General features: G+C 41.6%; 4 protein-coding genes across 24 annotated transcripts in view; 2 read left to right on the top strand and 2 right to left on the bottom strand.

Moving 5' to 3' along the window:
• The window catches only part of CFLAR (CASP8 and FADD like apoptosis regulator), a 21,980-nt gene extending 10,648 nt beyond the window's left edge, over nucleotides 1-11,332 (bottom strand). For 2 of the 6 annotated variants that reach the window (XR_014948079.1, XM_015868143.3), the window contains exons 1-8: nucleotides 11,134-11,332; nucleotides 6,038-6,468; nucleotides 5,105-5,210; nucleotides 3,868-4,003; nucleotides 3,613-3,710; nucleotides 2,479-2,530; nucleotides 2,052-2,101; nucleotides 881-947 (exon numbers count right to left, since the gene is read on the bottom strand). Coding sequence is in view for 3 of the 6 variants with exons in the window: in XM_015868143.3 (XP_015723629.2) it covers nucleotides 881-947; nucleotides 2,052-2,101; nucleotides 2,479-2,530; nucleotides 3,613-3,710; nucleotides 3,868-4,003; nucleotides 5,105-5,210; nucleotides 6,038-6,333 (805 nt within the window). In the remaining 3 variants the exon portion in view is untranslated. Of the gene's footprint in view, nucleotides 1-880; nucleotides 948-2,051; nucleotides 2,102-2,478; nucleotides 2,531-3,612; nucleotides 3,711-3,867; nucleotides 4,004-5,104; nucleotides 5,211-6,037; nucleotides 6,469-7,043; nucleotides 7,278-10,896 lie in introns of those variants that run through there. The other 4 variants (XR_014948080.1, XM_015868144.3, XR_014948081.1 and 1 more) reach the window with 2 other exon arrangements.
• Nucleotides 9,421-12,717, top strand: LOC146760120 (uncharacterized). 6 transcript variants are annotated; one of them, XM_085552756.1, is made up of 4 exons: nucleotides 9,421-10,938; nucleotides 11,031-11,240; nucleotides 11,281-11,487; nucleotides 12,522-12,717. In XM_085552756.1, exons 1-4 carry the CDS (start codon nucleotides 10,667-10,669, stop codon nucleotides 12,595-12,597), a joined length of 765 nt encoding a protein of 254 aa, XP_085408882.1. In that variant the 5' UTR covers nucleotides 9,421-10,666; the 3' UTR covers nucleotides 12,598-12,717. The 6 variants fall into 6 exon arrangements, 4 of the variants coding, with proteins under 4 accessions (XP_085408882.1, XP_085408880.1, XP_085408883.1 ...); XM_085552757.1 differs by having other exon boundaries at nucleotides 10,401-10,523; nucleotides 10,753-10,938; nucleotides 11,031-11,487; XR_014948085.1 differs by having other exon boundaries at nucleotides 11,031-11,792.
• Nucleotides 12,718-13,870: 1,153 nt separating this feature from the next.
• Nucleotides 13,871-15,219, bottom strand: NDUFB3 (NADH:ubiquinone oxidoreductase subunit B3). 2 transcript variants are annotated; one of them, XM_015868160.3, is made up of 3 exons: nucleotides 15,125-15,219; nucleotides 14,510-14,651; nucleotides 13,871-14,124 (listed from the first exon to the last, which is right to left on the bottom strand). In XM_015868160.3, exons 2-3 carry the CDS (start codon nucleotides 14,647-14,649, stop codon nucleotides 13,968-13,970), a joined length of 297 nt encoding a protein of 98 aa, XP_015723646.1. In that variant the 5' UTR covers nucleotides 14,650-14,651; nucleotides 15,125-15,219; the 3' UTR covers nucleotides 13,871-13,967. The 2 variants fall into 2 exon arrangements, with proteins under 2 accessions (XP_015723646.1, XP_015723643.1); XM_015868157.2 differs by lacking the exon at nucleotides 15,125-15,219 and adding an exon at nucleotides 14,969-15,015.
• A 97-nt stretch (nucleotides 15,220-15,316) lies between these two features.
• The window catches only part of HYCC2 (hyccin PI4KA lipid kinase complex subunit 2), a 51,659-nt gene continuing 39,963 nt past the window's right edge, over nucleotides 15,317-27,012 (top strand). For 7 of the 10 annotated variants that reach the window (XM_085552728.1, XM_085552729.1, XM_015868127.3 and 4 more), the window contains exon 1: nucleotides 15,317-15,373. The gene's annotated coding sequence lies outside the window, so the exon portion shown is untranslated. Of the gene's footprint in view, nucleotides 15,374-22,518; nucleotides 22,649-23,860; nucleotides 24,010-27,012 lie in introns of those variants that run through there. The other 3 variants (XM_015868128.3, XM_085552725.1, XM_085552726.1) reach the window with 3 other exon arrangements.

Below are 27,012 nucleotides of genomic sequence, written 5' to 3' on the forward strand. Positions count from 1 at the left end.
GTAACTATTTTGGTTTTGGACCAGACTGTACCTGAGTGCCTTTCAGATTAATAATAATTCTCTTGGATCAGAAAGTCTGTTCACTAAAGCTACTGTAAAAGAGAGAAGAAAGAAGAAATGAGGAAGTAGGCCTCTTCATGGTGCAGGATTTACTTATTTGTTTATTTAAAGTCACAAAAGCCCTCACCCTGTCCTTCACTTCTTGGCAGGCTTTGTTTTCTTGGGGCAAAGTTGGCATAACTCTTTTTGAGGGTAGAAATGAGATATGTTAGATTGAAGAACTTTGTTTCTATACACGGTAATTGCATTCTTGTGCAGTTTTTTGTTTTTTCAAATTTATTTATTTTGGCTACAAAGGTAGCTCACAAACTTTCTGCCTATCCCAGCTAGATAGATTCCAAGGGATGTTTTCCAGTTGCATGTGAGTTCAGTGTTTTCCCTTGTACGTCATCCACACCTGGCAGGATCCTGCATTACTGTTAGTTCCTTGTACCCAACTGGCAAACTGTATAATTTCAATTATTACCTAAAACATTAACAAGCAGGCAGCAAGATTTTACTTTCTGTGTCTGTGTGCAGCACTGATTTCACTATTTGCATCAATAGTTGCAGTTGATCTGCCCACTATTGGTCCTTATAAGAAAAAAGCTATCTCACTGATCTCTCCTGTATCTCCTAGGTTAATACAAGTTGGCTGCAAGCATTCTGTTTTAATTTTAGCCTCTTTTTTTTTTTTTTTCCCTAGGGGCTGGTAGGAAGGGTGGGGTTGTTTTTGTGGGTTGTTTTTGTTTTTTTTTTTTTTGCTTATGTAAAGACGTTATTTTTGGATTCTTGTTTTTTGATAAGGAGATCAGAAAAACTTTAATTTCCAGAGACTTACCAGTGTCATTACCAATACAGTCTATAATCAGGCATACTCCTAAAGGCTGACTTTGCATTCTGTACACCTGTGGAAAGCAAAAGATAAATACCAAATTGTTATGTAATTCTCTCAGCCTATAGATTTGATTCTTTTGTCCAATTTAAACACTTTAGACCTTTCAATTGTGTTCTGTTGCTTTTCCATACAGTAACTAGTAGAAGCACATCTACTGGAATTCAATGTTTTTATCTATGTAACAAAACTGCAGGTGATATGGATTTTTTTTTTTTTTTTTCTTATTTCCTGTATGGCCTTAACTTACATCTTCTGTTATTCTATCTTATTGTATTAATGACCCATAAACTAAGACTGGAGCGCAAATGAATGAAGGAAGATTGAGAGTGGAGATGGGGGTAGAGAGACTTCTTAAGACCTGACCTATGAGCGCAATGATCCTCCTGCAGTAATTCTGTTATTTTCCTTAAGTGTTACTATGAACACAACGTTAGGAATAGTTTCACACTGTCTATATAATGTATGTAGATAACTTCTGTGATTTGTAGGGATGCAGTAGACACTGCTTGTCAAGACAACATTCATTTCCTTATTTAGTACAATTATGTAAAGCCCCTTCATTCAATAATCAGCAATGACTCTGCACAATCCCTTTCTCCTTTAACAAGCTAACAATCAATCTGCTATAGATAGCTCCTTGCTTGTGACATATAACAGCTAGAAAATGGCACAGCAGTTAATCCAGCACTACTACACAGACCATGTGTAGTAGTACCATGCTAATGTATTTGCCCTGTCTAGTGAGTAAGGAGAATGAAAAAGAACAAGAACAAAACTTGCTGCACACAAAGAAGCCCTGTCACTTCTAATGAAGATGCAAGAGGTTTGATTTTCAACAGGTTTTACTTAGCCTCTGCTCATATGTGCATGTCATACATACATGCCTTCTGTACACTACTGCTTGAATATCAGCAGCAAATATTTTACATTAAAACTGCATAGAGCAATTCACAGAATCTATTTATTGCCAGTGAAGCTATGAGTGTACATAAAGTTCTTGTTGCATGCAGTTAAAGGAAATGTTAAAACCCAAGGAAGACTAAGGCAAATATCTACTAGTTTTTGTTGGTTTAACTTGTATGCATACATGCATCACAAATGCTAAAGCACTTACCTTATGTGATGCTGGTCCTGATTCTTGAATGGACATGTGGACTGGTTCTTCTGTGGTTAAAACATACAGAAGTAATCTCAGTGTGTAGGCATTGGTGCTATTTCTTTGACAGCAAAACAGATAAAAAAGAACCTATATAGTTTGGTCAAGTTCTCTCTCACCTAGTCCTCCTAGTTCCTATGTATGGTACTGAAGTAGAAAAACAACAAATGTTCACACTAAAACATTATTTGGATTTCACTCAACATTACTTACGACTAGAGAACAGCACAACAATAAGCAATAAAAACAATCTCCCCTACTCTGGGACAGTTCAGTCAACAAGTCTCTTTTAAAACCACCTTATTTGAGAGGCATTGTGAGTTCCCAAAAAGGAATACAGTACAAATGGTGAGAATCTGGCAAAGATTAGATCAAGTATTCTTACCTTGAAAGAAGATTTCTCCATTTTGTGACTTTTCTTTGTTCACATTCTGAAACTAAAATGAAGAAAAGTCTTATTTTCCCTTTCTGCTTTCAAAACTAGTTATCATGCTTTCAAAATACCATGTGGTAATATTTCTTTTCCTCAAAAAAAAAAAAAAAAAAAGGATTACAGCTTTTTGGATTCAAACCTATCCCTTACTTTGAATTTTAAAACAATAACTTAAAAAAGAAAGAAAGAAAAATGCTTTCCTCCCCATAACTTATCAGTTCTCCAAGAACAGTAAAGGAAAGCTATTTCCTATGGTAGTGAAACAAAAGTCCCTCTAAAGATACAGGTTTTCTTACCTATATAGTGATAAGTAGAAACTTTCCATATTGTGATAATATTATTTTTATTTCCTTTTGAATTTTTTAAAGTCAGTGCAAATTCTTTCCCATTAGTAATCTGGAAAAAAAAAGCTGTTGCTTTGTTCTTAAGAGCAAATTGGATCATTGGTGTTTTGAATGTAAGCTTGATAGATATTTATTAAATACATATCAGAAAATACTTCCATGCAAGATTAAAGACTTCAAGAAAGGTTAATATTGTTATTACAACACTGGACCTAAGTCAAACATGAAAAGCGCTGCACACAATAGGGTTTGACTAGAAGTACGAGTGGGTGACTTTTGATGTATTGAGAGTCTTTGGTTAAAATCAGATTAAAATAAACACAAGCAAAGAAAACAGCTGAAGCAAGCCATAATTTTCTGCTTCTAAAGTTTAAAGGTTTCTTTCCTTGGGTTCTGCAAAGTCCACAAGTATTCAGAATGCTGTGTTTTGCAAAGAACACTCAAAACAAAACCCTTAACTTCCCAGAGAAGTAGAAAAATACTTTTACAATAAAAGATTTTGTATTCTTAATAGGAAAAATATATATATAAAAATCACAGAAGTTACCAAAACCAGATCTGACTATCAGATAATTTCTATCAGGCCTTAAATGTAGTACATAACAGAAACAATAAAGGTAACCTGAACAGTATTCTTGTTACTAGCCATTTCTCATTCCTTAGACTTTGCAAAGATTAATCCTCTTTCAATGTCTTGTAATATTTTGATATAAAGGATCTGTCTGAGTTATTATATACTTACCCCCAAATTGTAAGGAGGATCAATCAGGCTGAGATTAGGGAGAGATGCCTGAAGGGCATTGACATACACAGGCTGAGAACGAATGGAGGATATGTAAGCTGAAAATTGAACACACAGAGAAATACATGATGATATAGGATGTGTTAGAAAAGATAATTCCTTGGAGCATGCAAATACTCTGACTTGTAACTTTGTCTTTAGTAAGACTGCATCTAACCCTTACTATCAAAACAAAGCAGTGCAAAAGTATCGTACCTTCTTGCTTATACTTCTCAATCTTCTTAATCAGGTCTATCCTGTGAATATTTCGGAAACAGTTTTCTATCAAATCCAGTTGATTTGGAGCCACCAAATTTAGTTTCTCCAGTTCAATAATTAGACGTAGAAAACTCTGTAACAACAACAGAAAACCAAATTGTTGTCATAGGATATCCTGGATTCCTAACTCCAATTTCTGGCTCCACACAAGACCCCTCAATAAACCCCAAGCCATATTTCTGAAAGCATTGTCCAAATGCTCCATGATCTCAGGCAGCTGGTGCCATGACCACTGCCCTGAGGAATGTGTTCCAGTGAACAATCTTTTCCTAACACGTAGCCTGAGCCTTCATCAACACAGCTTCATGCTGTTCTCTCAAGTCCTTATCTGTATCAGTCAGTTGTTCTCTATCACTAAAAAAATAGACTCTAAATAGTATGTGAAGGTGGTGAAGATTGTATTTTCAGGAACCAGGCATGTTATTGTTGAAACATTAAGAAGTGATTACCTGGAAAACATTAAAGAGTTCATAGCATTATTACTATTTTTATTATTATTAGGCATTGATAGACTTAAACAATTCAAAGGTTTTGAGGACACAGCCTGGCATTTCCTTGTTACTGCGTAGCCAGCCATGTGAAATGTCACTTCACATGCCACAGATCAGTAGATAAGAAAAACTTTAGGGAATTTCCAAGATTTCTCCCATTCTTTGGTTAAAATGAAACATTCAAAAGAAGCTTTCAGTGCTTTGTGTGCACAGTGGTCAAGCTTTTTGAATCCTCACTGTCTTTGGCATTTGGAACAAATATTCAGAATGCAAATATACAAAGAATGATGTTATTAAGAAAACCCTTTTCCTTTGTAAATGAAAGTGCACAAACATAAAAAAGTGATCTTGTACATCAAGACACATTTAATATGAACAATGGTTTGAGATGTGTATTTTCATTTCAGTAACACTGAAGTTTTAGTGTCTTCTGCCTGTGAGATTCGTGCTAACCCTGTTCACTGCAGAAACTATTCTGAGTTCCCTCCAACTATTACTTTAGCTTCTTTACTTGCATTAAAAACAAGAACGTCATCAAAGAATGAAATACAAGCCACTTCTCCTTTCACACTTCTCTACCTAGTCCTGCCTCACTATCCACTGTGGTAGAACCTCTTCTAGCCTCCTCCCTTTTTACTTTAATCTCTTTGCTCTAGAGGAAAAGATGAGAATAAAAGTATTACCTTATCTTTTGCCATTTTCATTCGAGGGGCAAAATCTCTGAGTAGAAAAACAAGAGAACTCACTTCTTCTTTTTCCAGATTCTCATTAATCTCTACCATTAGTACCCTGAAATAAAGTTGAGACATTTCTAAAGAACTGGTTTTTAACAAGATCCTACCCTTGTTCAACTTCCCAGTCTCTCCCATGTCCCAGTCTTAACATAACATTCCCAGATAAACAACGTGGAAAAAAACCCAACAACAAACACACACAAAACTACTCTGCTCCAATATTCAACTCCAAAACACTTTGTTGTGCTTGTCAGCACCTGTGTTACTTCAGACTGACTGCTGGAGAAAGTCTCCTTAATATTTCAGAGAGATTAAGAGAGAGAATGCAAGACAATATAACACACCTTTGACTTTAAAGCTAGTAGTGATTGGGTTTTTATTTCAGTGAGATATCACCATAGGAAAATCTTCCTTGTGTTCATGTGTGTTTTCTTCTGAAATCTCTTAGGGAAGATCACTATGTTCTCTTAATTTAAACTTATTAAAGCTAAAGAGAAGAGAGCAGTAAGGGACAGGTCACCTGAGAAAAGCTATGGTGAGGCTATTTCCCAAAGTAAGCTAGAAAAAACACTATATCTAATTAATGGCACTTCCATAGAGAATCATTTCTATCTAATACAGAATGGCCCAATCATCACAGTTCTCATAAGTTAAGATAAATAAACTCTTTAAAGATAGATGCTTCCAATGCCCTGACTGCCAAGAAGTTACTAAGGTTTACTTTAGGGGTTACATTTGACAATATTTTCACTAAAACTCTTATATGATGTTATTTTTTGCTTTTCTTTCACTTTCAAGACCAATTTAACAAACAAAAAAAAAGTGCAAAACAAGTATTTTGAAGAAATACTTTTAGAAGAAAGTGCTTTCTGAAGCAGATACCTGTAATCAGGGACAAGCCTGGGATTCCTGGTAAGGTTAGCTTCCACTGTTTTTTTATCCATCTTCAAGATCCTCTTCAGCAAATCAAACCTCTTAACTCTGTACAACAGCTCACACAAACCAAGAAGAGACAGTTTATCCCTTTCATTCAAAGCCACCAAAAGCTCTTTAAGGCCAGCAGTAGCCAAGTCAGGAGCAAGGTCTCGGCACAGGAAAACCATCATCTCATCTTCTTCTTTATCCAATTCTTCTTCAATCTGGTGAATAAGGACAGCTGGTACTTGGCACTTGGTCATCACTTTCTTGCTGTCCCTTTAAAACTGCCAGCCTTCCTTCTTTTATACAGGAGGCCAACATGACATGAAGTCCATATCTGCTACAGCACGCCTCTGGTGTTCAGTCATAACTATATGCATTTTTATGTAAGTAATCTGTGGAAAAGGAATAAAAGGTTCTGAGTCTACTGCACAGTTAACTCTCATATTTGTCATACCTCAGTAGTAACTAAAATGCCAGCTTAGTTTATATGGACCTCCTGCTCTCAGGGGGTTCTCCCAGATGTTCATTACAGAACAAGAAGTACTTGCTAGGTCATACTAATCAGAAAAAAAGAAAAAAAATGGAAGTTCTTTTAAAGTAAAATTACCTTAATACAAGCCTGTGAATTCCATAGGAAGTGAAACAAAGAATCATCAGCTCGCTGATGAGAAGACTCTATTTGAAGGGTTTCTGGTAATTAAGTTAAGCTGGTAATTGAGTTAAGTTCCATTGCAATTGAAGTCTAAAGCCCTGATCTCTTTCCAGCAACCCACCACTCAGGCTCCTGCCCAAACATCTCAAGACATTTTAGAGTCAGCATTTTGAGAGTTAAGAGGCAGTGTAACCACACCACACATTGTAGACAAAACAATGAAAGCAACAACAAACCACATACAGAAACACTTATCAGGTATGCATTTCAAATTAAAAAAAAAACAACAAGGTTACATTTTTACATGTTAGTTACCTTTAAATTCAGGAACGTGTAGATTGCCTTATTTATTAGTACCACTTTAAGTGATTCCACTCTGAATGAGTTACCAGGGTTTGAAGGCTTCCTCCCCCACACTCTCTAAGCTCAATAAGGTCAAAAATCCACTTAAAGAAAAAATTCCAACCTTCAGTATGCCAAGTGGTTAACTCTGAAGGCACAGATAAGCCACAGACCGCCTCTTTCTTCACGTGATACCCGTACTGGAAACTGAAATCAAAATTCAAAACTAGGAAGACAAAAACCCTCATGATTAACAAAGAAACTAGGGTGCTATGATCAATTTCCACTGCCACTGACTGTGGAAATTCTATCCGTCCCTCTCTGATCCCAATTACGTACACTGAGAAAGATGAAATGAGCAATCTGAAGATAAATCTTAGCCCTTACAAGCAATTCAGTTAATACACTGCATAGAGTTTTATCTACATATATGCTTGTGAGCCACATTTTCCATGGAGTCAGACTGCAGTGGATTTTTCCTCCACTTTATGACAGCACAATAGAAGGAAAAGACATCGCTATTTAAAGAATTTTAAAAAATAAATAACTAAATGAAAAGCATAAAAAACCCATCTTTCTGGTAACATGTCTAAACCGCTGGGGGATTTTAACACAAGCAGCTGCTATGACCCCAAGGTGTCACCTTCAGAAGCAAACCAGGAGTTTCTGTTGTAAAATACCATAAATTCACCACATCAGAGGACCCGAGTATTACTCAGTTTAAAAACTCCTACGCTTCTGTACCACCAATGAGACCTAATGTATCTGCAATACTCAAAATGTCATCGCGGCCACTTAAGCTCATTTTCAGAAGCACAGAGTATTCAAAAGCAGCTGACAGTAACTAGGCTGTGGATAACCTTTGCTCATCAGTCTCTTTAACAGTCAGTTCTACACGTACCATGTATCATGTGTGTTCAACACGTGCTTCTAAACACGTAAAGAAAATGCATGATTATAGTGCTCCTGCTACAGCACAGGAAAAAGCAGCACGCCCTCAGACACAGGTCTGTTCTTCAGAACCCAAAGGAGACAGGCACAGTGTTCTTTTTCACATCACACCATTAAGGAACAAGCTTAAAAGTAGTTAAAGTGTTTCCAATGATAACAAACTGCATACACAAAATGAGTGTACTTTTGAACATGCTGCTTCACACAAGGATCTGCTTGGTATAACTGGAGAAGCACAGTTGTAGTGGACATGCTAAGTAAGCCATAGCCTGAAGCAGTGCCTGAGCACCTAGTGGAAGACAGGGCCAACCCGGGGAGCTCAGGTGCATACAATGACAATGCAATGCACCTGAGTGAAGGGATGGAGTCAGGATCCACCCCTTTCCAGACCTCATTTAAGGGTTGGCAGTGGAGGTGAGGGCATCTCTTGCTGGAAACCCCTGCCTACCTGTGGCCTTTCAAAGGTAAGCAGTTCTTTTACTTGATTTCTACATCTGTGACTGCTGCGCTTGGGCTTGTTCTTGTGTGCTGTAGCTAAAGACTTTGTCACCCTATTATAGCATTATATGTAAGATGAGAAAATTTTCAGGCCTTTCATAAGCAAGAATTCTACTCCCGTGAACTGTAATCTATTATTTTCCACTGTTCTATTGGGGAAAATCATTTTTGCCATTAACTTCTGATTTTTAAACTAGCATCAAGTATTTGTAAGATGTCCCACAGAAAAACAAACTTTTTTTGTGAGATGGAGTTTATTCCATAAAGGGGAGGCACAAAATGCTCCTACAGGAAAGCAACCCCCAGGCACTTATAGCCAGGGCTTTCAAAAGCACTTGTGAAGTCAAACGTATGACTTAACAGCACCCCTTCCCTGAGGGTTCTCAGTGGGAGATGACTAAGAGCAACGTGAAGAGCTTCAGTATCTGAAACAGCATTTTTATTTTTACATTCAAAAACATGGGGTGAGAAAAAAAACACAGTATATCTTATCAACATGGAAGATAAAAGTTCATAGACACCCCAGCAGGTTGCGTGATCTTGTGCACAGGTGGTTTGCCAATATTGCCACAACAAAATACTGAACAATTTTCTGTTCAGGGCTGTGCTAAAGAGGTAAAAGCAAAGCTTTTGGAGCAGGAATATGGTTAATCATTCCAAATAGCTCAAGGCTAACATCACCACTGATACTGAAAGGTCACACTGGTAGTGGTAAATGAAAGTCGCTGGCCTACACAGAGCATAGAAATATTTTTCTTTCCTCCTGTTAAATAGGCTAGGAAATCCCCAGGCATGGTAAGGGAAAACAAATTATGGGGCTATGGGGAATAGGTTTCCTGTAAGTTTGGCTCTTTTAGTTTGCTGTCACTCAGAATTTTCTCAGAAAAATAACTCTTTTAATACTTGTAGTATCTCCAGAAATTAAACCATAAATTCTAGGCCTCATCAGTCCTCCTGTCCTCTAAAAAGGCTGAGAGGAAAAACTCAAGGAGGTTAACATCCAAGTGCACCTGGATACTGATTTCTGGTCCTCACTAACTTTCAGGCTTCCCTGAACAAAATATAAGATTTCAGAGCATAGTTGACACTACTGGTTAATTTCTCACTACTGCATGGGAAACCACCTTTCTGACAGTTCTATTAGCCTAAGCCCTAGGCTGGCCTGTGACTGCCCCAACACGGAGCAGAAGGGTTTGTTTGGTTTTTTGTTTTTTAGAATGAACATCTGAGAGTCTAAGCAAACATATTTACTCCTTAAAGCACAAGTCATCTCCAGGCCACGGTAGACAAGCAGACAGGAACCCCACTGCTATGTTAATCAGCTTCTTTGATGTTAATAAGCTTAATCATACTCCTATTTTTGAGCTTTTTCATGCTGTGCACAGTCCGTACAGCAAATAACAACATATTAAATGTTCACACACAAGGCTGCTGTCACTCTCTGCCGGCATTAACAAGCAGGAGCTGCTATGTCTGCACATGATTCAAACAAGTTTACTCGTTGAGAATTAACACCACGCTGGACCCTTTGCTCCCATGACTGCAACGCAAACATTGCACAACACTGAAATATCGGTGTGATTAGCAAGAGAACAGCGTGCTGCACTAATCAGGACACGGATGTATCTCAAGCCTTAAAGTGTGAGAGCCTTTCAAAAGAAACAAACATTTTCATGCTCTAAACGAGGTCTAAGCAAGCCTGTCATTTCAGACGGCGCTTGTTTCGTTAACATTTCGTAACTATCTCTGCAGAAGCACAAACCGGATGTAACATCAGTGCCAGACTTATTTAGAAAATGCTCTTTGTTCCCCTCACATGATGAGCTCATGCGGAAGCTCCTACGTTTCAAATCTGCCATCTGGCTTTGTTTAGTGCTTAGAAATTACTCAGTGCTCTCCCTGGCTTCCAGATTTCCCCGTAAAAGAACGAGCAGGGAAAACACAAGTCTCCGAAAGGCCCTTTCACGCTTATTGTTCCTCCGCCAGGCCGGACTAACTTTCCATGTACGTTACCAGCGATCACGCGCACTGCCATCTACAGACGGCAAGTACCCGTCTTCCTCATCGAAATAAGTGAGCTTGGCTTTACTCTAGGGAGTTCACACAGACTTCCACTCCGCAGTCAGACTAGCCACGTTAAATCACACATGGGGAAACGAAGCGAAAGGAATCTCCGAACCCGCAAGGCCGGAGTCTGCCGGAGAAGGCAGCGCTGTGTTTCATGTCTCCCCAGGGGCACCGACAGCCCGCACCCACATCCGGCTGGGCCCGCTGCTCCCGCACCGCCGGGGCACGGCAGGGAACGCTCCGGGAGCGCGCAGGATGTGCGGGAAGAACGAACGGCACGGGGAAAGGAGGAGCGGGAGGTGGAACGCACCCGAACGCGCAGGGAAGGTCTCGGCTACAGCAGCGTGGCAGGGTCCGGCATGGGGACGGGCGGGGCTCCCAGCGGGGCGGCGGGGGACGCCCTAATACGTGTCACAGCACGACTTAAATGCTTTTCCATCATAGTTCCCAAGGCTACCGGACACCTCGGCCGCCCCAAAGCGTGGAGCCGTGCAAGGGCGAGATCCCCGTCGCTGGGGGACGAGGGCAGCGCTCTTGGTTGCCTTACCCTCCGGTATTCTCTGCCGCGCCACGTCCGTCAGCCCTCACGGTTTATCGTGACTTCGGCTGTCGGGTATTTCGGAGCGAGGCGAGGCAAACGCTTCGCTTCTGGTTCCGCCGCCTCCTTCGGGGCAGCGAACCGAGCTGCGCGATCCCGCCCACCCCGTCCGTGGAAGATGGCGGCGCGGCGATGCGCCAGGAGCGGCGCTACGAGCAGGGGCGGCCGTGGGAAGGGAAGGGACGCGGCGCCGCCCGCTGGGCGCTGCTCGCACAAACGCTCCGGCTCCTCCCGCTGCGTGAGCGACGCGTCTGACACCGCCCCACATTTACCTGCGAGGTGCTTCGTGCCAGAGGCCGCCAGGTAGGAACCCGCTGTCGGGAATGCTCAGTATTACGATACGGACTTTTATTTCGTATCTATTACAGGAGTTGTCTGCGTATTGTATTTTTGTATTCCGCAAAACTGACAAAATACGTTCATCGTGAATGAAGGCAGCTGAGGCCGAAATGCTGCCTGAATCACTGAATGATCCCATGGCGATTCATAAAGTCGGGCATTTTACTGATGTCAGTCCAGTGTGACAGCTGATCTGCCTAATATGCTCATGTAAAATGATGGTCATCTGTGATAAGCTCTTGATAAACCGAATGATCCCTTAAGAAACGGTAAAGAGGAACTCGTTAGTTTGTATTTTACCATCTTTTTGCCCAGTTAAACTAAGCAGTGTGCTGATGTTACACGTTCTGAAAACGTGCTTACCATAACTTCTGAGTCTGCATCCAGCTGCTAGGGATAGGAAATGAAAACGTATCTCTTCAGCTGCTGTAAATCAGAGTAGAATCAGTTGAGATGGAAGGAGCCTTTAAAGGTTAACTTGTTTGTAAGAGTCAATGAAGCAGCAGGAGCAATGTTTTAAAAGACTCATCCCACAGGAACTTGCAGCTATTTTGCTTCAGACTCCAAAGCATCCAGTGTAGAACAGAGACCAATAAATCATGAACATATAGAGCAGTATGAAAATAAGCCTTACCTACAAGAAGCTAAAACCAAGAGCATTTCTTGCTTAGTTTCCAGAAGCATTGTGCAATGTGGCAGCGTGACTGGGAGGCAGTGGAAAGCTGTGTCAGCACACACAGCACGTGTGTATGAGAACTGTGCATCTTAAGCTAAGATTCACTGATAGCACATGTAATGCTGGCTCTTAATAGTAAACTGAATTTTAGATTGTTGTTCAGAAGAAATCTTAAACAGTTTAGTCTTAGGCCAACGTAGAGGGGGAGAAAAGTGAGTATTAGCTATTGCAAATGTATGTGCTTTCTGGGGGTACCTAAAGGATGACATGGGAATATTTGGTGTTACTTTACACAGTAAGTTCTTGATTTGCTTTTCCACAGACTGAACTGCATAGAGATGTTTGAAAAAGACATTAGGCAAAAAGGAATGTCAGTCAAACCGTTGTGTACCCTCTGAACAGGGCTCTGAGCAATGTCACGCAGAGATGTAAAGCTCCACCGAACACTATGGTCCTCTCACAGCAACAGATTCTTACTGCCTCGAAAAATAAAGCCCTATTGTAATTCCACTTAAAAACATTGTGTAAATACATATATATTTAAAGGTACTTTTAAGCCATTTGATAGGAGCTTCAATTTTATTTTAATAAACCCGCAGTATGTGACATAGCTACCTCAAGAAATTTTCCACTTTGTTCGCAGTGGATGCACACCAAGTAATTGTCTACTGGTATGTAACATTTATCAGTTTTGCTTTTCTTTTTAGTGATACAGTTGCTCTATTGTCTGAATTGAAAACTCAGACAGTATAACTGCCTTTTCTGTCCTTACCGAGGGTGTAACAAAGGTTTAAAATAGGACATCCAGCCAGTGCTAATCCCTAGCTCTGCAAAGGGTGCACTGTCAAAAGGCTCCATTTTGTGTTTTTTTTTTACTGTTTTTTCACCCCAGGCATCCAAAAAGCACTCCAGGAGGAATAATGCAAAGGAAAATAATATTACAAAAAATTTAAAATAATATAAGAAAGTTGTATTGATGCAAAATTATAACTGGAATTGTATACCAGAAAAAACAACTGATCTCTGTTTTCAGTTTCTTTAATTTAAACTCAAGTATATTGGAGGTCATACTGAGATAAGGTACAGCTATTGCTGAGTGAAATGTACACTGCTTTGCTTAGTAAATGCGGTAGAAACATGAGTTTTAATTTCTGGATTTTACAAATAACAGATAATTTTGGTGCATGGTATCTGTAAGTTAGTGTTTTCAATATGATGAAGCATAAGGTTTGGTATTTTCACACACTTCTAGGCAGTTTTGGGTAAGTTCTGGGTACTTTTTAAGCTTTAAGGTAGCGTTTCTTCTCACTGGGAGACAAAAGTGGGTAAGTTATACTTCTAAAATATAACAAGTAATTCAAGATCCCTTACCAGCAAATAATGGCTATTAAAACTGTAAGGAGTAAAGTAGAATTTTTCTCTCAAAAGCATCACACTTTCTCAATTTCATTCAGCAGGATGTTTATATATATATATGTATATGATGTTGATGTAAATATATGTGTGTGTGTGTGTATATATGTACGTACATGTGTATATATATATATATGATTTTATATAAAGTATATAAATACTCCTTGTTTTCCTTTCCTAGACTGAAGTCAAGGAAACTGCCCTGGTTACATTTCTCGATCCTTTCACAAAAGTGTAATAAAGTCAAAGCAACACAGCTTTTACTTGTGATAGACTTTAATATGCGTACTATAAGTACAGTGGTCAGCAGGATTTTGTACATTTTAGTAGTGAAAAGAATTGTCAGATTTAATCTTCAGTGATGTCCTCCATTCTTCTTCGGGGGAAACAGGGCATACTCGATGCCAAGAGCAACAACGAAAGCTGCAAACCCCCACTTGAGTCCCCTAGTGAAGACATCTGTTATGGTGGCAGGTTTTGCATAGCCACCCATGTACCTCCAGGCTTCATTACTAAAAGGCAAGGAAAACCACAAGAATAAAACAGGATCAGTGGGGACAGTGTGATAAACATGATTAAAAGTTCTTTGGAAAGAAATGAGGTTATTTCTGGATGTGCGCTGAAATGGTAACATTTCTATAATGTAAACATTCAAGTAACAGTAGCAGCTTTAACTCTTCCTACAGCTACAGTTTACAGGAGATGCAAGTAACCGCAATGTAGTATCAGCCTCAGATCCCTAAACTAGTTACACAATTGTTAGATCTTCTGATTTGACTCTGAAACCAAGACTGAAAAGTACTTGAGCAAAGTTTACATAGTTCATAACAGGGGGGGTGGGGGGAACATGACTATAAGATGACACATCAATACAAGCTTTGAAGCTTCTGTGCTTACCGAGCCCATGGATCCCTGAGCCCCCGTTTAGCCAACCTTCTCTGGACGTCCTCCAGTGGAGTCCCCTCTATCTTCCACTGCCTGTAGTCAGGGAGTTCTGTTCGGCCGTGGCCGTGGCCGTGTTCAGCTCCGTGCCCCATACCTACAAGCAAAGATAAGTGTCAGTTCTCAGGGAGTGTCAGCTTATTTTCCACACGCAGAAGGACCAACATCGTGTACAGGAATAGCGAGGTGTTACAACAAGTGCTCCAAAACAATCACATTGCACTCAAAGCGTTTTCCTGCTTTGTGATTGCCGTGCGCTGCCGTGGGGCCGCACTGCGGCACTGACCGCGTCCCTCTGTACCGAGAGGTGCCGCGGCCCACATTGGTGCTCAGCAGCACAGCACGGCACAGCACGGCACGGCCCGGGTCAGCCCCGCTCCCCTGCCCTGTCCGCGCTGTGTCCCCGCCCGGTACCTGCCCGCTCCGCGACCCTCCGCCGTGACACTGCGATACCCGGAAGCGGAAGTCGGCGGACGGAGCCGCTCACGGAAATGCGGCTGAGCACGAACGTTCCGCGTAACTTCCGTTCCGCTTCATTCCCAACCCCCCCCCCCCCCAGCCGCCCTGTACCGCTGTACGCTGTGACGCTGCCCTGCTGCCCCCGGTCATTGACGAGGCGGCTCCATCACACACAACGACCCGGCCATCCCGAGCGGAGGTGCGGGAGGGGGGGGGGGGGGGGATGAGCGAAGGACGGGGAAGCACGCGGCCAATCAGCGCGGGGCTTGTTAGGGCGGGAGCGGCCCAATGGGCGGGCGCGTTGTTGTGCTGCGGGCTGGCGGCGGCTGGAGGTGGCGGCGGCGGCGCTGGAGGAGAAGGGTGAGGAACCGCGGGAACGGCGGGGATCGGGCTGTGGATTGCGGCCTGTCGTTGTGCTGCGGCCTGTGCCCTGCCCTGCTCTGCCCTGTCCTTGTGCCGCCTCCTTCACTCCCGGTACAGACACGGCCCGGCGGCTCCTGCACGGACGGCAGCCCGCACGGTCCCTGTGTGCGGGGGCGCGAACCGCCGCTGCCGCTCGCTGAGGTGCGGGGCTTCCGCTCGGCCTCATCCTCCTCATCCTCCGTCAGCCGGTGGCTCCGGGCACCACACGGGTCACAGCGGCCCCGCAGCCCGCGGTTATGTAAGAACCGGGCCCGGCCACAGCGCTGTCTGCACCGGGCTGAGTGAGCAGGGAAACGGAGCGGGGCGGCCCGGGGGCTGAGCTGGGCCGGGGGCTGCCAGCGGGTGTGAGCTGACAGCACAGCGCTGCTTGGTGCCGTAGGAAACGCGAGGGGACGGAGTGACACCCTGCTGCTGGGCTGGAAGGGAACGGGGGGCTAAAGGAGTCATCAAGATCCACTTCTACACGGGGATTGGAGGTTTGCATGCCATTGAGATATATAAATAGGAAGCATTGATTGTGTTGCTCTTTGGGTATTTTTATTATTTACAGTGAGGGTGACGGAGCACTGGAACAGGCTGCCCAGGGAGGTGGTGGAGTCTCCTTCTCTGGAGATATTCAAGACCCGCCTGGACACCTACCTGTGTGACATGGTGTAGGGAGCCTGCTTTGGCAGGGGGGTTGGACTCGATGATCTCTAGAGGTCCCTTCCAACCCCTACAATTCTGTGATTCTGTGATTATTATTTATTTGCCTGTATTCCTGGTGGTTGAGTATGTCGTGCCATTTCTCCGCAAAGAAACTTGGGAAGGCATTCACTCAGTAACTTGGTGCTGAACCATTTCTTAATGCTGTGCTAATGCTGTCTCTTTGTAGCTGAATGCAAACCCCATGTTATCCATTTCTGATGCACCAATAGCAATAAGAATAAACACTGGTTTACAGAATCACAGAATTGTAGGGGTTGGAAGGGACCTCTAGAGATCATCAAGTCCAACCCCCCTGCCAAAGCAGGCTCCCTACACCATGTCACACAGGTAGGCGTCCAGCTGGGTCTTGAATATCTCCAGAGAAGGAGACTCCACCACCTCCCTGGGCAGAACAGCGTGGCATTGCCAGAACAGTAGCACTGACTGCAGGTTTGTGAAGCTTCTTCTAGTTTTTAAGCTTTTATTGGTGGTATTAGGAGATGATGAGAAGCGTTCCAGATAGAGTGCCATTATGGTGTTATTAACAGTGAAACTGTTGGAAATAGAATGCCATCTGTTTAATCCAGGCTGCCTCTGTCTGCTTTCAGCACTCAGTGTTTTTCCCTGTGAGTCTGTGAGATCCAGTGTCAGGAGGGGACAAGGCACATTAGTTTTTCAATGGAGCAGGGAGGTGAAACTGGGGATGGGTTCTTGATTTGTTGAATACCGAGGATTTCAGTTTCTGTTTGTTGGGTAATTAAGTTCCATCTGATGCCTGTGAGCTGTGAACTGGTTGGATTCCAGACAGGATGGTACTTTTGGTGTGTGGGGGGAAAGTCTCCTAGATGTGTGTTTTATTTTGTTTAGTTGGGTATTTGTTGTAGCCTGGTGATCTATCCATGAAGCCATACTGATATTACGAGTCTATCAACCTCAGTGTTCAGTACTGATCACAGAAGATTGACTTTGTGGGACCCATTGTGGTCAAACAGGATTATAACAGAGGAACACACTGCAAGATTCCCCTTCAAACACACTACGAATGTCAGGATTGAACAAGGGTGGGGAAACAGCTATTCACAACTAAGTACATAAAACCTCTTAATGGGACAAACTTTTCAGTGAGGTTGCTTAACATCTTACTTTCTGAATTGCCTTGTATTTCAGCATGGACCTTCCTCTTTCCAAAATAAAAGACTGTAAGTACGGGCCATGTGTTCTAGTAATGTAGGGAGCTTTTCCAAAGCTGCATCATCACCAAATAATTGAGTCTGGATAATTTTAAGGGGCTTTATGGTCTTGTTGTAGCCTGTTATTGAGAAGGAAGAAATCTTTACCTTCCTGAGTTACCTTCTTTGGTTTTTGGTGTTTTGTTTTTTTTTTCTGACTTTTACAATAATATGTACAAGGAGTTAAAATATGAGAAGTTTCCATCTTGTATAGAACATACTGGATGTCCTTTGGGAAGAGAAGGTCATTGGGATTCGGTGTAAAAATAATCAGTGCTCTTTATGGTTTATTCAGTTGTTTGAGGGTTTTCTTTTGTACTATTTGTGGTGGTGACAATTTCTGACAATTAATGGTCCCAGGATACGGTTCCATTGACACGTGCTTAGCCGTGCCAGTCAGGATTAGTTGGGATTCCTGCTTATGGATGCCAGGCCAGTGGAAGGTGGCAGTAGATAACTTTCGGTAACCTGTGCTTGCAGAAATAGTTGGCAGTATATATTCTAGGTTACCAGATGAATCGTTGTTACTGTTCCGTATGCATCTTTAGTAGTTTCCATGTCAGTGATTGGTGTTTAGCCATATGCTCTTCGTGTCTATTTTCTGGCTTAGCAAGCTGCGAGACTGATGCTGACTTGAAGTACTCTCAGTGTTGAGGGTGCTTATGTTTTTTTTTCTTTAGTTATTTTTACTATTTTAATACGTATTTGAGCCACTTGAAGTAGAACACTGCATGTTTTTCTTCTGAAATTGTGTGTTACTTTCTCAGGCTTCATATCAGTAGTTAATTCTACATCACTAGAAGCCTGTTGTCATTTGAAGGAAATGGTCAGTCCTGTTTCAATTGCAATTAAAGATCTTTCCAGTAGCTGCTTATGTTCCTTTGGATCTTGTATTTTTTAAGAACTGCTATGGAAGATGGGGAAGCAAATTATCTTCTTAAGCTGAGACTGAGCTGAATGTTCTATGGGTTATATCACAGTCTCAAAGCACTGTTTCACCTCTATAGAGGAGAAGTGATGTGCTGGAGCAACACTGTTCCTTTCTGTGTTTTTGGCATCCCAGAGGTGATTTTTCACAGGAAGAACCATAGTGCTGGGCTCATCTCATCCCATCCTGAAGCCCCATAAAGCTCTTTGATCCTGGTATGTGACAGGACCATTGTTCCAATCCTGCTTGTGCCGCACAACTAAGCAGTAGCTGACAGCAGATGCTCTTTTCCAGGCGAGCATATTGGGTTACTACTGAGATCAGCTCTCCCAGTCTGTGTGTGGGGATGATGTTTTGTATGGCTTTTTATTCCATGGATGTGCCTAATTTTTTGTGACTCCTGAGGCCGTGCATTGTTTTGGAATCGACCACCGTTCTGGCAGCGAGTACCACGGAACTTCTCATGTTGTGTGAATAAGTCATTCCTCTGTTCTGTTCTGAACGTGTTATCTGAGAACTTCATATGATACTCCCTGTTTTCTGCAGGAGGAGGAATGGAGCTGTTTGGCTTTTTCCCAAGCAGATTGATATGAGCTCAGAATCAGGCTAATGTGTTCAGTCAAACACTGACATGGGCTTGAAAATAACTGTAGATTTTGTTCCTTTCCTAGTTGAACTAGGATCTGGTGGTGAAGCTGAAGGCTTCCCCAGCTGACTCCTAGTGCAGGTCATCTGCCATAGTCATTATCTTTTAGGTAGAAGTCTCGTGACTCTTGCAGAGAAAGTGATCTGAGCACGTGCAGTCATCAGTCATAGCTGGACTTGCTGCTTCGGTCAGGTATTTTCATTTACGGATGGTGCAGTTACAAGAGGTAATTCTTATTTAGTGCTGTGTTTCACTCTGCTTGCTTTGCAGTTATTTCCTTATGGTAGATAAAGTTTCATGCAGATTTGTGTTCAAGGGAACATTCACTTCTGTGTCATGGAGGCTTGTTCAGACATTTCATGTAGGGTGTAAATGAAGAGTAAAGTAGGGACAAATGTCTTTAGGAAAGATTGGTAGGTGTCATGTATTATCTCAGTAATCTGTTCTCTTTTCCTGACCCTTTCTTCTATCGCCTTATTTGGCAGAAATATAGATTAATAAATAGAGTTACTGGATGGTTAAGGCTGGAAGGAACCTCTTGAGATCATGTACTTCAACTCCTTTGTTCAATACAGGGTCAGCTATGGCAGGTTCCTTCGGTTTCAAATAGCTCCAAAGGAAGAGGGTGCACAACCTCTTTGGGTGACACGTCCTAGTGTTTAAATGCTCTCACCCTGTAGGAGTTTTTACTTATTTTTCTTTAAAAGCCCAGCAGCTTCAATCAGAGGCCGTACTTCTGGGAGCCACTGCCCCTCTCCAATGGAATTCTGACCTTTTATTTTTCAATTTGAAATCCAGGGTGGAGGGGTAGAGGGGCAACTTGTGACAAAGTCAAATGTTGTTATGTAGTAAAACAGAAGTGTCTATTGCCAGCGACACAACAGAGAAGAGAAGGAATCAACCTAGATGAGGATCAGGTGCTGGGTAAGGTAACGCACAGTTTGCAAACTGTTCCAACACATGCTGCACATCATCAATAATTGATAGAAGTTTTGTGTTGTAAGAAGAATTGCAGCGCAGCCCTTAGTCATTCTTCTGTTAGCATCGTACTTCTGTCAAGTGTAAAGAACTTGGGCATTGGCTTTTATGTGTTTTATTTTCCTTAGAGCTAAAGAAATTAGAAAAGTTACGTTACAGATGTTTTTTTAAATGACATTTATGTTTGTTAATCGCATCTTACAAATAAGTTATGTGCTGGTTGAACATATGTTGAACAAACCACGGAGCTACTTTCAAACTCATTGACATCTTTTTGTTTTATACCAGTATGATGTAATTTGGATCTCCTGTACCATTCTGGAGTATTAAGCTGGGTTCTACAGCAGCGTTACCTTGCTGCCATGAGATGGTCTTTTCCTCTCAAACCCAGTGTTTATGGATTCTATTTGGCCTACTGATATTTGGAGTCCAGAAGTATCAAGTCTATGTTCTTCTGTGTAATCTCAGTAATTTGGCTATTCTTGCTATGCTTTTATTTTACTGTGATTCTTCAGTTAGTTGAAATAGTTAGGTGTTCTTTATCAGTATTTGCTGTGTGTGGTTTGTGAGTTCTTTAAGCAGTTACACATTACTATTCCACAGGAGTATTTCAGTGAGGTGTGACATGGACGGCTGTGATAGTGGTTTGCTGATTCATACAGGGCAATGCTGGAACACTTGGGGTTTATGTTTTCTGGCTTTTTTTCATTCTATTTCCACTCTCTTTTTTAGCAGCCTTTGCCTTCCTGCTTGTTTTTTGGACAGGTGAAACTAAGTGCATGAAACATTGGTCAACAGCTCTGCGTGTGTAATTCAGATCGGTGGTAAGGATTTCAGGTCTCGAATTGGACTAATCTTGGCATGTGGGTGGTTGGGAAAACAATAATTTAAAATCATTTGTTCCTGCATGTGAGGAAACAGTTCTGTTCATTTGTTTTTCTTAATTATAGGAGCAGCTTCTGGGTAGAGCTGCTGTTCATTCTGTGGGCAGCCAGGTGCTGGGCTGTGCTGTGTACAGCTGTATGATTTGCAATACTTTGGGGTTTATTTTGTTCTTTTTAGCATGTGTCTCCTGTCTTGGTTTATGTTTCTTATAGGCAGACTTATGACAGGTGGCTCCTTTGAAGATGGTTTGTGCAAGGCTGAATTTGTAAGCCTTAAGCTCAGTTTCTAAATGTGTGCTTTAGTTCCTTTCAGTAGTCACTTTTGTTGCGTGTGATTAGATTTTTTTTTTTGTTTCTTTAATTATTGACTGAATGAACATAACAATGAAGGATTTGAGTCTGATTTGCTCTTGTCTGTGGAGTTTCTCCCTTGGAAAGACGGTTGCTGGTAGTATTGCACTGGATTGGCATTCAGTGCACCATAGCTGTACTTGCACATAACTTAATGACTGATGTCAAACCACCTGGTGAGTTTGGATAGCTGCTATCCAGGTCTTGCAGAGGAAGATTCATCATGCTTTTGGCTCTGTTGAAGCCAATGCTGGATTTTCATTGATTTCCATGGGCTTTAGGTCACATTCTTAACTTTCCAGGCTTCTGTTGTAACTGTATTTTACTTCACTACAGATCTGTAAAGCTGAATTTCAGCTGACAGAACTATTGCCTGTGTTTGGAGGTTGAGTTCAGTCTTGACAGTCCAAATCTTTCTTTATCCAACAGGAATAGTATAAGGGTAAGGGGAGGAGGAGTTAATGTCATTTCTAGGTCTTCATATGCTAATAACAGCAGTGAGATGGACATTTATCCATTCATGTGAGTGAAATTACACAGTAAGTTTTAGAGACATCTGTTAATAACGTGTCCTTTTGCTTAGACGTGTCAGGTATCTGATAAAGGATTTATCCTCGCAGAAGCTCCTATTTCTCTGTGTGTGTCAGTGGAGAACTTTCCATTCCTTTTTTTCCTTTTTCTTTTAAAGAAAGAATTTCAGCTGTGCCGGAACAACGTAGAGACGAGAGCTAAATATGGGCGTAGAGGAGAGCGAGAGTTTAGGTCTGCAATGGAAAAATGAGTAGTTCCTTACGTGTGAGCAGCTTTAATGCTGGTTTGTTTTTTTAAAGCTATTTGCTTCTTGTTCTTGGCATGAAGCAGGCCTGAGTCAAAACTGCTGCGCTTCAAAAGCTTCTTCTAGATTGTTAATTCTGTGCCCATTCTGTTTAGTAATTGTGTAACTGACAAAGCATGGTATGTGGTAAGCTGCTCTTGTCGATGATACATCTGCGCAATAGTTGCAAATAGTAACATCCTTATGTTTCTGGAAGTTACTGAACTACATTGCTGGCAATTTCTTGGGTAGATAACGGAACGCGATGCTGTTTTTGTCAGGTTTCATGTGAGCTGTTCTTGTAATTGAATACATGTTAATGAACAGCAGGAGACAGCAGCACAAACCTTCGCCATGTCAGAGTAGTGGTGGCTTCATGAAAATCTCTTAAACAGCTCAGTGTGACCTTTGGAAACACAAGTAGGGGTGGGAGTCCTGGGGTGGAGGCTCAGTTGAACGAAGAAAGCAAAGAAATACCTGGAATACTGAAGTAATTTAAGTTAAGGGTTCATGACTGTATTTCTGGGCTGTTTAATTTCTCAGCGGTTCTGTGACAGCAACCTTTCCTTTCTGTGTCACCTGCGTTTCCCAGCAAGCAGGATATCTGCAAGCAGGCTGCTGTCTATTCTGTACGCTCAGCTTTGTGCACTGCTGCACTTCATCTGCTGCGATTCCTCAGCTTTGCCTTCACCCAGGTAACTGTGAACACCAGATGAGTTTGAGCAACCTCTGTTTAGCTATGGAAGAGGAGAATTTCCTGGTTTTCTTTTTGTTTCTTTGGGGTATTTCTTTCATGGCTGAGGACTGAAGCAAGATTTTCATTATCTCCTCACCAAAACTGATGCTAGAACATGAGAGAATCAAACCTGGAAAATGTTTTGCCCCAACTCTTAGCTCTGTGTGTTCATGTGATTGCTGCAGTGCAGCCGGCTCAGACACAGCCTGTTGGCCACAGATCTCCAAAGGACATCTTAGAGAACTAAGTCAGATCCCCTTTTTGTACAGATGTTGAGTGGACTATTGATACCCATGGTAATCTGTGTGAGAATACCTGCTACATCTATCCCCAAGTCTGCTTTTTCTGCATCAGTGGTGCAAATACATCTGCAGTCATTTTGTGCACAGAAAAATAAAGCTGTTGGATTCTTAGTCACTTCAGCCAGAGAAAAATGAAAATGTGTTTGAGACGTCTGGCTGTTGAAGTCATTCAAATGGCAGCAGCGTTACATACGCGTACCTTGTGTTCCAGGACTCATGAGCTCCTTACCCAACAGTGCTTTGCCTTTTCCCCCCCTTTGTATAGGTAAAACACTTTTGCCCCGCTACAGGTCTTATGTTTTTAGCAGTTAATTTTTACGGGTTACATGAAAAAGAAACCAATTACAATGACTGCACTAGTAGTTTTCCATTTGTAATTGGAGTTAAAATGTTGCCATGTTATACCTAGTTTCTTTAACTTGTCAAGCCAGCTCAAATTTCAGGTCTGGAATGTAGAAGGCAACCAACTGAACAAAAAGCTGTCAATTCCATAATAATGTTTGTACACTCCCTTTACATTTGCTCTGTTTTTTCCCCCCCCTAGCTATTTCAATATTTAATTGCGTAAACCTGGTGATGCCAAGGCTGAAAAATAAATGTGCAACTACGGGATTTCACAATAGTTGCGCTCAAATTCCTAATCGGGTTAAGGTTTGTGCCTGGATTCCAGGCTGAGCAAGGGGTCACTGCCTGGCACCGGTTGGCACTGCTGCTGAAATGGGGCGGTTGGTGTTGTGCTGATCATCACTGGGTGTCCTCTGTCCTATCCGCACATTTTTATTCAGCAATGTATAATTAACCAAGTGTGCAAAGGTTGGTTTTGGTTTGTTTCCTCTGTGCCCTTCTTCTCTGACTGGCAAATGGTTATCAGTTATGAAGACCAAAGCACTGGACTGGATGTGAGAAGAACAGGAGGAAATTCAGAGAAATATAGAGAAGGGGATGGCTCTGGATGTTCATTTCCTCTAACAGGCTGAGGTTTGGAGTGTGCTGCAGAAAGCTGTCAAATGATCTGTTGGTCAGTGAGGATGCTGCGATGCTTTTCTTGCCGGCTGCTGGAAAGTAACTGCTCTAGCACTGCAGTGTGCCATTCTGCTGAAGGGTTTTGTAGGAGTGTCACCGTGTTTGGCTGCTGGAGGCACGCGTGGGCCTGACAGTCAACTGCTCATCTCTGCCCATGATGCTCCATGTAACGTGCCAGAAATTGTGCTTGCTGACTTCTTCTAATACAGCATTTTTGGTCCTGTGAGAGGCAGGAGAGAGGAGTTAACAGATCTTAAATGAAGAACGTTATTATGCTAATGAGGAAACCTTAATCACGATTTAGGGAGTTCTTTAGGAGATTTTGAGATATTTCAAATTCATGTTCCATTGGATGGATTGAGCCATACAAAAATATTTTTCCCACATCACCCGGCTTTACGCAGGATTCTCGTAATAGTTATTTACTGCTATTTCTGTGAACTAGTGGGAAACTCTGCTTTAGCAATGTGTGTGGGCTTTGAACAGCTTTGTAGATTGTGATAATTATCTTTTTGTCTCCACGAATGCAGGGCCTTCAGCTTTCTGAAATGCATCATGTTGCAATTAGTAAATTCTGCGTATGCCTTGCATCTATGAGGAATGAAAAAGGATTTTATTAGCTTTTACTTTTTTATTGCCTGAGAAATGTTTGAAATTAGAATCTTATTTCTTGGTTTTAATTATTCAAATGAGACGGGGTGGATTAGGAAACAAAATAATTAAAATGCAGTTACAAAAGCCTTACTACGTCAGCTGGCAGATAATGCAAAAAGCATGAGGGCTTTTTCTGCCCCAAGTATGAAACTCCTGCTGTTCACTGATAAGAAATAATTACTGAATAATCATCTGAAGTACCAACGTGCAGATAATTGCAGGATCTAAATTTGTGTTTTATTGAGAACTGTTTTCTTGCACACTGAAGCTGTCACATTTGGAGTGTGTGGGTTTCTTTTTGGTGATGGTGTCCATGTGTGTGCAGCTGCTCAGCCTTGCATTGCAGGAGGGTGCTGTGCAGGTCCGCTGCCCGCACACCATTAACCTCAACAGTCCTAAACTTTCTGTCAAAGTTGCCCTTGAAAGACCATCTGCATTTGTTTTCTGAGGCATGGTGTGTATCAAGGGTATTAAAAGAGTCTAATTCCTGACACCACGAGTGTAGAACCAAAAAATCTCAAGTGCCTGGTGCTTGTGCTTCAGTAAATACTCCTGATTGCTGCTGGCACTAATCCATAGGGAAGCAGTGCAGTGGGACATTTGAAAGGCTGTTTAATTAAAATCAGGCTCTGATTATTTTTTTTTCTTTGCTGATGTATTTGAAAAGAATGAGCTGAATTTGCTCTATTGCCAACATTTTTATTTATTTATTTTTTTATCCCAAAAAGAAGATGTAAGCTGAGCAATAGTTACTGTTATTAAAGAAGCAAATAAACCTGCCCTGTATATGTTGAGTGTATTTTATGGGAATGTAGGAGGGCTGCTTTGAAAGTAACACCTCCCATATTATTCTGTTGTCTCACACTGTGGGATGTTGGTGGTATGGCTGTAGAAGTTGAACCTTCCCACCAACATCCCATTGCTGCTTTCAGAGCAGAATAGAATTTCTGAAGGAAGGCCATTTCTGATTTATGGTGGAAAAAGCAGGTGTAAAACTCGGTGACGTGTTTGCGTTTAAGGCCATCTTTGGTCTTTTTCCAAAGGTGAGTTTACTCAGGAGACTTGAGGGAAAGAAAAACACCGTTCTACTGGCTGCTTTTGAAGCAGGTTTTAATCAGGAAAGCTATTCAGTGTTACAAACAAAGCCCCAGAGCTTCTCTGTCTATGGGTGAGGTTATGCAAAAAATGGCTTAAGTTTAGGACATTGAGTATTCAGTGAGGATTCCTGCTTTTTGTTGTTGTTTTTGAGGGTTGGGTGGGAGAAGTTATTACAAGAAAATTTAAGTATGTAATTGCAGAACATTGTAAAATTAATTCTTCCCTCCATACCAGCCTCAATGGGAAGCTGTGTGGATTTTCAGTTAAAGCTGTAGCTATTGTAATCTTGGAAGACCTCCTACCTTCTGTAAGACAGTATTTAACAAAAACTTGACTTTGTTCAGGCTGTGAGTAGAAGATGTGCATAGAAAGTCATGTACAGCCATGCCCCATTTCTCTATTTCACCATCACTCCGATATGAAATTGAGCAATGGCTGATGTGGGGAACATATAGTGGTGTGTTTCAGCTGATATCACTCAGGCTTTGACTGCTCACTTTGCATTCCATCAGGAAAGCCTGTGGAAGTCCTGTTTTCCCCTCTGCTCCCCTTGGTATTGATCCCTAGCTTAGATAAATGGAAAGCTTTGCGGAAAGTCTTGCCTAACAGAGCACACAATGTCTGGCTGCTTTCAATCGTGCTGGGTTTAGGTTGCATTCCTGAAGAGATTGCATGCAAAAATTTGCCTTAAAAAAGACAAGTCTCAGCTTTAAACCCAAGTAAGTAAATAAATAAGTAAGTAGCCCTGGTAAACTTTGTGCCCCTCACTACTAAAAAAAATAATAAAAAATAATTTAAAAAATTAGTTGCTTCACACTAAGATGTGAACCCAACCTTTCTTCTGACCAATCGCTCGTGTTCTAATGGTAGCTGGAGAGTAAAAGAATAGTAGCTGTGTAAACAATGTGCATTGTTCTTAGCTAGTCAGCACTGAACATTAATAATTAGACTCATACCAAAGCAAAAGGGGAAACTCCTGTAGATACTGCACTTGTTTATATGTAGAAATGTTTTAGATCTCATCAAGTTATTTCTCAGGGAATTAACATACACTTCTATGGGACAGGCTGCAGAATGGCCATATGGCAAGCTGAGTTTCAGTTTAATGAGGATTTCAAATATGGTGATTAAAAGTTCTGTTTCTTTAGAGTCATTGTTTCTATGCCAGATTTCCATGGAGGGCAGTTCAACAAAAAATAAACTTCCAGGAGGAATCTTGTTGAAGTTAGTGGGGTTGGTCACGAGC

Source organism: Coturnix japonica, chromosome 7, assembly GCF_054131305.1.
Source record: "Coturnix japonica strain WE chromosome 7, WE-NBRP24, whole genome shotgun sequence".
Taxonomy (NCBI): Eukaryota; Metazoa; Chordata; class Aves; order Galliformes; family Phasianidae; genus Coturnix; species Coturnix japonica.